The sequence below is a fragment of the Salmo salar genome, chromosome 25 (genome assembly GCF_965601325.2).
Source record: "Salmo salar chromosome 25, fSalSal1, whole genome shotgun sequence".
In the NCBI taxonomy this organism is placed as follows: Eukaryota; Metazoa; Chordata; class Actinopteri; order Salmoniformes; family Salmonidae; genus Salmo; species Salmo salar.
In genome coordinates, this window is record NC_138315.1 from 2,050,695 (window position 1) to 2,063,981 (window position 13,287).

Sequence of the window (13,287 nt, forward strand, 5' to 3'; positions counted from 1 at the left end):
AGTACATTTGTGGAATTTCTTTCCTTCTTAATGTGTATGAGCCAATCAGTTGTGTTGTGACAAGGTAAGGGTGGTATACAGAAGATAGCCCTATTTGGTAAAAGACAAAGTCCATATTATGGTAAGAACAGCTCTAATAAGCAAAGAGAAACAATAGTCTTTCGTTACTTTCAAGAACTTCTTCAATTGCAGTTGCAAAAACCATCAAGCACTATGATGAAACTGGCTCTCATGAGGACGGCCACAGGAAAGGATGACCCAGAGTTACCTCTGCCGAAGAGGAATAAGTTCAGTGGAGTTACCAGCCTCAGAATTTGCAGCCCAAATAAATGCTTCACAGAGTTCAAGTAAAAGACACATCTCAACATCAACTGTTCAGAGGAGATTGCGTAAATAAGGCCTTCATGGTCAAATTGCTGCAAATAAACCACTACTAAAAGACACCAATAATAAGAAGAGACTTGTTTTGGCCAAGAAACGTGAGCAATGGACATTAGACTGGTGGAAATGTGTCCTTTGGTCTGATGAGTCCAGATTTGAGATTTTTGGTTCCAACCGCCGTGTCTTTGTGAGATGCAGAGTAGGTGAACGGATGATCTCTATATGTATGGTTCCCACCGTGAAGCATGGAGGAGGAGGTGTGATGGTGCTTTGCTGGTGACACTGTCTGTGATTTTTTTATTTTATTCAAGGCACACTTAACCAGCATGGCTACCACAGCATTCGGCAGCGATACGCCATCCCATCTGGTTTGCGCTTAGTGAGAATATCATTTGTTTTTCAACAGTACAATGACCCAACACACCTCCAGGCTGTGTAAGGGCTATTTGACTAAGAAGGAGAGTGTTGGAGTGCTGCATCAGATGACCTAGCCTCCACAATCACCCGACCTCAACCCAATTTGAGATGGTTTGGGATGAGTTGGACTGCAGAGTGAAGGAAAAGCATCAAACAAGTGCTTAGCGTATGTGGTAACTGTCTGCAAGTGTCTGCAAAGCTGTCATCAAGGCAAAGGTTGGGTACTTTGAAGAATCTAAAACATATTTTGATTTTTTGAACACTTTTTTTGGTTACTACATGATTCCATATGTGTTTTTTCATAGTTTTAATGTCTTCACTATTATTCTACAATGTAAACAACTGTAAAAAATTAAGAAAAACCCTTGAATGGGTTGTCATTGGCGCAGTGAAATGTGCTGTTTTAGCAGGCAAAGCATTGCAGGAAATACTGAATTAAGATGTTCCCCCTGCCCAAGCCCCTGAACCTGTGCAGCAGTTTGATTTGAACTTTGACCAAAGGAGTGGGATGGTTTTTTTGATTTATCTGTTGTTTTTTGTACAAAAAATGACATTCCGCAATGGACATTTATTTTTTATACTGTTTACTACCCTACAGTAGATGGCGGAATGGGCATTAGATGTGTGTGAACTCCATTATGCCAGAGAAGAAGAAGAAGAAGTAACATTTATGCTTCGAGTGGTTGACACATGTCGTTTAACATGAATGATTGAAGGAGGAAAGACTATCGGTTTTGCTTTCGTTTGATTAAGTTTTTCTACCGACTCATGTACAATTTGGGTATGTGAGATATGCGGTGAGACCGTATGAACAAAAGTCATTTCAGTGTCATAGTTGTAAAATGTTTGGACATGTGGTAAGCGTTTGCAGAAGAAACAAATATTTTCTTGTTGAAGAGTCTGAGGAAGCACATTGCTGTAATTGTAATGGGAGTCATGCTTCCTAGTTCCAAGAGTGTCCTGTTAGGATAAAAGAGGTTGCAGTAGCTAGGATCTGGGCTATCCAACAGGTCTCCTATGTGGAGGCAGTGCAAATAGTGGAAAGAGCAAGTGGAGATGCACCACAGCCTGCAGTGGATGTCATTCATTAGAGGGATTTTAAAATACTAACAGTGAAGAAGGTAGACTTTGTTAAGTGATAAATTGCACTAGACAAACTAATACATTTAAAATAAAAAATAGAAATCATTGTGAAGTCGGCTAAGTATATTTTTAGATGCTTTTTGCCCTTCCACGCTAAACACAAAATCAAGATGTTTTCTGTCTTTCTGTGACTGATGATAACTTCAGAACGAATGTGACAGTAGATATGTTTCTATTAACTTGTCCAGTGATTTTTTTTTGGTCGACATTTAGAATTTGGCATTGAAAACAAAAATGATATTTGCCTGCTAGCATGCGTTGCCATTTAACTATCTTGTGTCGATAAAAACAGCCGGACATTATAACGTCACACGTAAAAAATTGCGCAAAAACCTACAGTGTTGAATACATTTTTTTGTGGTTGAAGTGTTTCCATTAGCCATTTAGACAAATTGCGCATTAGTAAATTGGCGAAATCCTGTATGCCCTCCCACGTATCTGATTAATGTCTCAAGTAGCCAGCGAAAGCCAGCACGGATAGAATGCAATAATTTACTAGTATTTGCCTTATTCTAATAATTCTCATGTGCCAACGTATCGCCATGGATCTAGCACAAATGGGCATGCACTACCGGCTGCCTAGGCTAGTCCGTGCCATGGTGATCGGAAATAATTGGATGGTGAAATATGCCAGCCAACAAGCAAGGCGAAGCAATTCAGGAATTCTTGAAAGTCAGGACAATCCTTGTCCTGCAATAAGAAATTTTTATAGTTGAACAAATTACATTTTGCAAGCAGTAAGCATTTAGAATTAAATGTAGAGCTTATAGTTACATCATTTTTTAATTTATTTGTAATTTTATTTAACCTTTATTTAACTAGGTAAGTCAGTTAGGAACAAATTCTTATTTAAAATGATGGCCTACCAAAAGGGAAAAGTCCTCCTGCGGGGACGGGGGCTGGGATAAAAAATAAAAATATAGGACAAAACACACATCACGACAAGAGAGACACACAACACTGCATAAAGACAGACCTAAGACAACAACATAGCATGGCAGCAACACATGACAACACAGCATGGTAGAAACACAATATGATAACAACATGGTAGCAGCACAACATGCAGCAGCACAACATGGTAGCAGCACAAAACTTGGACAAAATTGGGCACAGACAATAATGGGGCAAAAGGTAGAGACAACAATATATCACGCGAAGCAACCACAACTGTCAGTAAGAGTGTCCATGATTGAGTCTTTGAATGAAGAGATGGAGATAAAACTGTCCAGTTTGTTTGTTTTTTTGCAGTTCGTTCCTGTCGCTAGCTGCAGCGAACTGAAAAGAGGAGCGACCCAGGGATGTGTGTGCTTCGGGGACCTTTAATGTGCCCCGCGTGCCTTCAAAAGTATTCTGCAATCATAATGTATTTAAAAAAACACTGTTTCATTCTCATGTGTCACAATAAAGACATTTACTCAAAAGGAAAATCCATCCAGTGGTGGCTGGTGGCACTTTACATTGGGAGGATGGGATTATGGTAATGGCTGGAACAGAATGGACTGTTATCAAACACCTGATTTTCCATTTGTTTGATAAAATTCCATTCACTCCATTACATCCATTATTATGAGCTGTCCTTCCCTCACCAGCCTAAAATCCACCCCTGTCGAACAGGTAAAAATGTAGATTTTATTTAAATGGTCCTATATCTGCTGTTTCCTTTACACGTCACACACATTATTTTTTGACATTGCGTTTGTCATATAAACCTGGGTCAATGGAAACCTGCCTACAGACGACAAATACAAAGCTGCCCATTGTTTTGCAAGTATATAAAGACACTTTAAATAACACAGAGATGACTATATTAACAGATAAATACGGTATAGGCTGCATAGGCCTATATATTTGAATGATATTGAAATAAGCATTTTATTTAGCTATTTGTACACTACTGTCTGTAATTTTTTACGCGATATACAGGCACTTCATTAAGTGTAACATGTGTAATGATGTGCCAAATCTTGATTTAGTGCATTATTATAGGGTAAGCATTAGAATAGGCCGCCTCAATATTTGTAGTCATAGGTGATAATATCTCTCTAGGAGCTGATCGGTTGTCAGTAGTGTGGAATAATTATAATGTTAAAGCGACAATCAGTGGTAGAAACAATAACAAAGCTGTCGCCCCACCGCTGACTCTTCAAAAAGCTAGGGTATGGGGCTGGAGAAATGTAACCTCACTATGGATGCAAGGACCGACCATCCATTGTATCAAAATTATACTTTCAACCATCTTTTGAGGCTATATAGTGTTTGTTTACATTTTTGTTTACAAATATTGTAGTAAACAAGCATATATTTTGGTTTTTGATGGGGGTACTACAGTTGAACTAAGTTCATGAGGCATCTATAAGTCAAATTCTTCAAGAATCAACATACAGTGGTTCTTCCTTTAAAGGTTTTGAGCTTATGCCGCGACCGTTTGTGGTAGATGATGGCAAATTGCGGTAAATTGCATCATTCTGTTAACAATGACTGACACAATAACGTGCCATAGAATTCTGTGGCTCCCCGCAAGCTGTGCTGCAGTACGCCGCAACTTTTAAACGAAGAACCACTGTATCATTAATTTATACGTCCAAAAATTGAGGTAGCAACTGCTGATTGATACTAAGGTAAGAGGGACAACGCTGATCCGAGAGCAGTGCTTCCTTTCTTCCTTTCTCGGTAATTTGAGTGCCACTGTTGACAACTTAGTGGATTTTCTTAAATGCCTTCTTAGAGAATACCTACGGGAGAATGCTACATTTCTATACATCCTTCAAGAAAGAAAACTTGTTATCGGATCGCGGTGCCATCTGCTGTCCATTAAATGGTAGGGAATGAAGTTCTCAACTGGTTTCTTTATGTATTATTAAATTAATAGGGGAAAAACTCACTTTAAACATGCATTGCTGGCTCAAAACCTAATATAGACGTCTATGAATGAGTGGTTACATTTCTCCACCCTCATCCCTTAGCTTTTTAGCTAAAACACTATTATTTCAATTAAGGCTTCTAGTTTTAAATCCCAAAACATGTCATTACAACTCTACTCATCACTGTTGGGAAAAGCCAATTTGCTTACCCTAAGCCAGGGTTTCCCAAACTCGGTCTTCGAGACCCCAAGGGTTGCAAATTAAGGTTTTTGCCCTAGCACGACACAGCTGATTCAAATGATCACCTAAACATCAAGCTTTGAATCAGCTGTGTCGTGTTAGGGCAAAAAACAAAATTTGCATGATTGCAAAGGCGAGGGACGCAAATGCCCCATGTGTGTGCGTGAATGTGCGTGCAGGCTTACACAAATGTTTCTATGTGTGTAGGTTGATGTTCGTGAAAGAGAACTCATACCAGACCACAAAACTTTACTTTGAAAGAAAAAAGTAGGAACACATGAAAATGTCAATGATTAATGTCAAGATATAAGGCCATGAGTTTGAAACCACATCCTCTCATGGGTACACATACTGTACACATCGCACAGCACGTTGGCCAGATAACTTGTTCCTAACGGAGACTTTTAGTTCCAACTTTACTACGAACAAAATAAACACCTAATGATTTTAGGGGGGGGGCGAAGCTGATAGCAAAATGTATCAATTATTGTTTGGTTATCTATCAGTTGTACCTAAGTTGACATTCATTATTTCTACAATTATTATCAACAAATGAGCAATATGTTTATAATTATAAAAGAGATGGCTACCACAAGTTGTAAGTTACAAAACTACATCTGAGATTTAGTTCCATGTTTATATTCTTTACAGTATTCAATATACTCTTTAAAAACAGACCAAAATAAAAACATTAAAAGTGTAGATATATGTGACAGCTTGATTTTTGTGGGCATCAGCAGGTGCCAGTTTCACCTAACCAAGAAACGGAGACAGTAGGGGAGAGAGAGAGAGCGCGCGAGTGAGTGAGAGAGATAGCGGGAGAGAGAGAGAGAGGGATAAAGAAAGAGCAGAGAGATCCACAAACTCAAGAGCATAAACAGTAACACAGGATATTTTGATGTCACTATGGTTACAAAAGCCAGCCCGCCACTCAATCTTAGTTCTCTATTTGTCACTATGTGTCACTCTGCTCTAAAAGCCTGGGGCAACGTGGTCTTTGCTGAACTCTGAGAGGACAATTATAGTCTCATGCCAAGGAGGAACTATCCTGCTTAACTCTCACACTTTGGAAGAATACAGAAATACAGTTGATTTTGGTAAGTCCACGTTTGTGGTTTGGTTTAATGTTGATTTTGTATGCATTCTCATTTATTCAACTTGATATTGACTTTAACTTGACAGCTAGAATTGGGAAAGTATTGGAAAGCGAAATTCAAAATCAAACAATTGCTGCAAAACAAAAGTTGCAGTATTGAGAACTGTAAACTATGGCGAACAATATGTTCTTCTCATGTTCAATGTACAATCAATGAATCATTAGGTTCACATTATCAAACAACTTACACAGCTCATACCAAAATAACGCTGTTGAATGATTGAGACCTGGCTGTTGAACCAGGCCAATTTATAACTTAATAATATAGACTTCGAAATGTACAACACTATTCCAAAGTCAACAACAGCCAATCAGCAGGTGGCTAACTTATACTGAAGCTATATGATGACATGTTTCACAATATAGCTCAAATATCTAGAGGTTAAGATGTTGGTGCCCATAATGCTTAAATTACTCATTCTAACGCCTTACTCTAATGCTGTGGCCACCACACAATTATATGTAAAACAACAAATTATAGGAGCTCTACAGGGGCCACACTGTTTTTAACATGTTCTTACTCTAGACAAAAAGATGTAGCATTCGTACAAAGGAAAAAATGAAAAAGTCTATTTAAAAAAAGACAAAAGACTTTTGACCTTGTGTGAAAGTTGTAACTGCAGTTCACAATGAAATACCCAGAGCCCTTGGCTTTGTGTTAATAGGTCAGGAAACATATTTATTTTCCAGCCTGAGTCTGCTCTGTGAGATAGCAGTCTCATGTCTGGGCTGTGACCAGGGTCACGCATTTTGACTTTCCTAAAAACGGATATGGTCTGGCTGGGTGCCTAGTGATGTGGACTTCCTAGTGTATGAGTGACCTATAGGGATGTAGACTTCCTAGTGTGAAAGTGTCTTTCAACACCAATATTTTTCTGTGACGTGACCACCGCAGCTGTGTGCTGTGAAAACCCCTTGTATTGTTTGTAGACTTCCATCATGTTGACTCTGGCTGTACCCAAGTCAACTGCATGTGCTTTGTATAGATATTAATGGTAGATGGGTCAAATAAATATGCTAGCCTGCAATAGGAGTGAATGCATATGTCATATTTCTTCAAAGTAAGGTGTTACAAAACAATCATTGAAATGGGTCATTTAGCATGTTAAAAATATTGAACACGTGAAAATGGATGAATGCATTTAGTGAAACGAAACTGGTCAAAATGTCCCTCTACACTGGAGTCTTCCCACTGTGCATATGTTACCGCTAGGGGCAATAGAGTTGATATTTCCATGTGATTACTTGTTATATTTCACCTTTGACTTATCTGATTCCTATGCCATATGAGCAGACGCAATGACCTGATATATTTTGGGAAATAAGAATAGGTCAATTGGTTTTAAGTGTTAAGCAGAATATCAAAATACCATTTTAATCCAAATTATAGTTTGAAAATAAGGGAGAGCCGCACACTCTAGGAGCTCAGATGCAAAAATGTAATATCCAACGTTTCGACAATATCCAATGTTCCAAACACATTGAGAAAGAATAGTTTTACTTCCTTAGCTTGTTCAATAAAGTTACTATAAAGTGTTAGCGATATGACTTATGTAGAAAGCAGCATCTCCTTCAGACCTTTGAGGTCAGTATCCAAACACATTGAGAAAAAATAGTTTTACTTCCTTACTGAAACCAGAATTTCCCATTATAGATACCCATCTGATCCGTTCATGCAAAATCATACTTAGAGTAACAAGTTCCATAGCTGTGACTTCGAATCACGCTCTAAATAGGGGACGGGACACAGTAAGTGCCAAGCAGTAGGATGTAATTTCCACATTACTACAAGCCAAATCCTTCTCACTAGCTAGGTTTCCAACCAATTGGCGACACATTTTCAAGCAAATATAAAAAAATCTGTATTAAGAAAATATGCAAATGTTCCCAACAGTGGTGTTTCCACCAAACAGACTTGATACATTGCAAACAAAATGTATGTTTTCATGTACCGAATAAAACAAAACAGTTTTGTCACAAAAACTGTTGTAAAATAGCAAATGTGCCTAATCTGGTCTTGGCATGTGCGCTCTAGACAATAGCTTGAAGATACAGTGCGGGTAAACTGTGTGGTTAGGCTAGTCTACATGATGAGAATATTATGGATAATATTATGGAATATTTTTATTTGTCAAACGGCAGTCAAGCATCGATCATCATTTCACCAGAATAAGACCCTCTATTTACTGTGCACCAATGGAGGCTGCTGAGGGGGGAGGACGGCTCATAATAATGCCTGGAACGGCACAAATGGAATGGCATCAAACACATGAAAACCATGTGTTTGATGTTGATACCTTTCCACCAATTCCGCTCCAGCCATTACCATTTGCCTGTCCTCCCCAATTAAGGTGCCACCAAACTCCTGTGCTATGCACTTTCACCACCCTGTGAAGTTCATCATAACTTATTTCATATGTAGCCTAATTAACTGTGTGTTCCTCCGTAGTCGGAGGAACACACACCATATCATCGTGTGACTCCAAGTTCGAAATGATGATTATTATATCAATAATTGCATTCTTTCTCACATAATTAATTTTACTGACACAAAAAGATCCCACCATGTCAAACGAACAAATTATCTGTTTGCATTTATAAAATTGTACTGAAATAAACTTCCTGTTTTCATCACAGCTTTCGTGACTTTTACTCATATGAAAACTGGGGATGGAAACATGCTTATAGACATGAATTTATACAGGATGTAATTATGTGTACCTATACATCTATATCCATCAGAGGAGGATGGTGGGAGAAGCTATAGGAAGATGGGCTCATTGTAATGGCTGGAATGAAATAAATTGAACAGTATCAAACACATCAATCATATGGAAACCACATGTTTAACTATGTTCCATTAATTTCGTTCCAGCCATTACAATGAGCCTGTCCTTCTATAGCTCCTCCCACCATCCACCTCTGATATTCATTCAGTCAATAGTCATGTGTAAATCTAAATGCAAACAATGTTTCTTCTTTTTACGGCTATAGCTAGCTTCACAATAGCCACTAGCCCAATGATGGAGGTGATGAGGACCTCCAGCCATGCAAACCCCACCCCTACCCCCACCCTCAATGACTCAAACACCTGCACGACTCTGTATGACCACCTGGAGTACGCTCGAGTCCTCATGCCCCTCTTCTACAGCATCGTCTTCTCCGTGGGGTTGCTGGGCAATGCCCTGGCACTGCATGTCATCCGGCCCAACCTAAAGAAGATGAACTCCACCACGCTTTACTCTGCCAACCTGGTCATCTCCGACATCCTGTTCACACTGTCACTACCGTTACGGATAATCTACTACGCCCTGGGCTTCCACTGGCCCCTGGGGGAGACCCTGTGCAAGATCACAGGGCTGATCTTCTACATCAACACGTATGCCGGGGTCAACTTCATGACCTGCCTCAGTGTGGACCGATTCATTGCTGTGGTCTTGCCGCTCCGGTTCGCACGCTTCCGGAAGGTCTCCAATGTCCGGTTCATCTGCGTTGGGGTGTGGTTGCTGGTCTTAATGCAAACTTTGCCCCTCCTCTCCATGCCCATGACTAATGTGGAGTCTGATGGCTTCATCACTTGTATGGAGTATCCCAACTTCGATCAGGTGCCCAACATCGCCTACATGCTGATCGGCGCCGTGTTCCTAGGCTATGGAGTCCCCGTGGTGACAATCCTATTGTGCTACTCCATACTGTGCTGTAAACTCCGCCTCTCGGCCAAGACCAATCACCTGACGGACAAGTCGGGGCGCAGCCGCAAAGCTGTTGGGGTGATCTGCTGTGTCTCCCTGGTGTTCGTGGTGTGTTTCAGCCCCTACCACATCAACCTCCTCCAATACATGATCCGAAAGCTGATCTATGAAACGGACTGTGCTGAACTCACAGCCTTCCAGATCTCCTTACACTTCACTGTTTGTCTGATGAACCTTAACTCCTGCCTGGACCCATTCATCTACTTCTTTGCCTGTAAGGGTTACAAGAGGAAGGTGCTGAAGATCCTGAAGAGGCAGGTGAGCGTGTCCTTCTCCAGCGCAGTACGGACATCACCCGAGGGGTCGTCCAGAGACGTCGTAGATGGTAAGAAGATCCACCTCAACAGCGCTAGGTACGAACAGTGTGTCCAACAGAATGGCCAAAGATGAGTGACGACCAACCAACAGACCGGTGAGTCAAAGACCAACCAACAGATCGGAGAGCCATCGACCAGCAAACAGACCAGCCAACAGACCGGTGAGACCACGACCAGCCAACAAACCTTTGAGCCAACAACCAGCCGACAGACTGGTTAGTCAATGACCAGCAAACAGACTGGTGTGCAAACAACCAACAAACAATTTGAATAACATACTATATGTTATGAATTAGAAAAACATATGATATGTTATGAAATCTAGCTAGGAGTTTAATGTTAGTTAGGTGGCTAACGGGGTTAAGGTTAGGGTTAAGTTTAGGAGTTAGGTTAAAGGGTTAAGGTTAGGGGAAGGGTTAGCTATCATGCTAAGTAGTTGCAAAGTAGCTAAAAAGTAGTAAGTAGTTGAAAAGCTGCTAATTAGCTAAAATGCTTATCCGTTGTCCATAATGAGATTTGAACTCGCAACCTTTGGATTGTTAGACATTCACGTCAGTAAATTGCAAGAGGATGTCTGAGGAGATAGACTGAACTATAACTGTATAACTGATTAACAGTTTAAAGAAGTATCTCACGCTCTCTGGAAATAGAGCCACATAGGACAGCCTAGGACAGGTAACAAACTGTTTCTGCCTCTTGCCAATACAGTAGTGCTGAGCGATTCACCGTAAAAAAAATCCCCCGTTATTAAACAACTAATTGACCGACATCCTTTCAATTACTTGAATTCCATATAGTTCTGCTTTTTTTGTGGCCTCAACATGCTGTTTCTCTAGAGAGAAGTTAAATCATTAATGAGAGAAACGTAGTCAATGGGCGCATTTGAGCGGATCACTTTTGTCAAGTTGATGACCATCGTTGCGCCTACGTGTCGACTGCATATACTTTACAAAACATATGCTCTTTACCAACTTCAGTCTGCAGCCGTCACCTGCATTGTGGGAGGATCTATTGTCATTGACCCTCACAAACGTGACCAAAGACATGATTGAAATAGGAACAAAATTTTATACGATTCATGTATACAGTTGAGTAATTCAATTGAATTTGATATTTGAGGCTGTTTCTCACTGATTGCAGTTTATAATTGTTGAAATAAACATGGCTCCAACCCCCAGAACACACACTCACAATGAAAAACTTTTATTAACAATGGCAGCACTGCCATGTTGATCTGAGCCTTGCTGTTGGAAAACCACATTAGTGTCAGACTTTGGTTGTCACAGATGCACCTCCTCCGACCACTCCTCAACTTTTGTCTACAGTCGGTTGCTTTCGCTTTACCCCTCAAACACACCTAATAACTATGTGGGACGCCAGGCAAATATTCAACCTAGTTCAGCACAGAACTGTGGTAATTAACTACAATTACCATAATCCTTTACGCCTGTTCTTCCCAGTCCCGGACAGAGACGGATACACATAGACCAGAAGGATAGAGACAATTCATGAGGTTGCTCTACCCAATTGATAGTTGTAGTAGTTGGTAATAAGCAGTCTTGAAAGTATGTATCTACTTTGAACAACTAATACAATTATTTTGTCAACCAGCTAGTTACTCACCTAGCTAAAAAGGATGACTTGTTCAATGGGATGCACAGAGATAACTTTAGATGGATGTCTGTCTGGCTGGCTGGCTGCTACTGCCTGAGCAGAGATGAGATGATGACTTTAAGGAATGAAAAATAATAAAGTCATCAAATAAAAACGAAGTAATATACACAACTGAAATATTTTATTAAAGTAAAGTTATGGTTAATAATGATGGCAGTAATGGGCTACCAAACTACCATCATGGTAGTTAACTATTTTATTAACTATTTTATTCTGTGTTGTTACAGCATTCAACCCACTGTCAGTGTCAGGAAAAGGTCAAGTGGATGGCATCAAAAATATTTTAATGTCATCTTTTATAAATGCATTTAATGTTTTAAAAAAAGTGATTGGTTAAAAAATTCTCAAAAACCACTTATCGCTCTTCACTACAATACAATGACACGTTTTTTTGCCTCTTGCAAATACAGTGACAACTTGATCTAAACCAGAAACACATGACCATATAAGGACAATATTAGACAGCATGGAAACTGGCATGAAAATATGTCCCAAAATGGACAGCTGAATATTACTTCATAGTTTCAGAGACTCTGACTAAAGAATAGAAAGCTTTGGAACATTACAATGCTGAGGAATGAAAAATAAGACAATGTTGATTATACTTTTTGTGTATAAACTTCCTGCATTATTCTTCAAATTACCTTTTGATTATTGATAAATGTAAAATATGTCAACACCATGTACTAAATGTAACCATGTCCCTCAATTAATTTGATCAGAGTCAATGACATCCAAATATTTTTACTAAATGGTTCACTTTTTTTAATTCCTTTGTTCACAATAAGGGTTCCCCTCTGTTTTTGATTAATGTGATGACTGTGTGTTGATATCAAACCATTTAATTTTGAATAAAAAAGAAATGGAAATAAATAATATCTTGTCTGCTTTTGTGGTGTTCAAGGTTGTGTGGTATTCCTCAGAAAGATACAATGAATGTCCATCCATATCAGTAACGTTGATCAGACTCCACTGTAGGCACAATGCTTGCAAAACACAACCGCAGTAACTTATCTGAGCCCCAAGAGGGCAGTGTTATATAGAAGGACAAAGATAATACAGTAGAACATTTACAGTTGAAGTTGGAAGTTTACATACACCTTAGCATAATACATTTAAACTCAGTGTTTCACAATTCCTGACACTTAATCCTGGTAAAAATTCCCTGTCTTAGGTCAATTAGGATCACCACTTTATTTCAAGAATGTGAAATGTCAGAATAATAGTAGAGAGAATGATTTATTTCAGCTTTAATTTCTTTCATCACATTCCCAGTGGGTCAGAAGTTTACATACACTCAATTAGTATTTGGTAGCATTGCCTTTAAATTGTTTAACTTGGGT

The 13,287-nt window shown here is 39.4% G+C and overlaps 1 protein-coding gene across 1 annotated transcript; it reads left to right on the top strand.

The window, feature by feature from the left end:
• The first annotated feature begins 5,899 nt into the window (after positions 1-5,899).
• Positions 5,900-12,820, top strand: LOC106586050 (G-protein coupled receptor 183-like). Its single transcript, XM_014172870.3, has 2 exons — positions 5,900-6,142; positions 9,196-12,820. Exon 2 carries the CDS (start codon positions 9,222-9,224, stop codon positions 10,341-10,343), a length of 1,122 nt encoding a protein of 373 aa, XP_014028345.1. The 5' UTR covers positions 5,900-6,142; positions 9,196-9,221; the 3' UTR covers positions 10,344-12,820.
• The last annotated feature ends 467 nt before the right edge of the window (positions 12,821-13,287 follow it).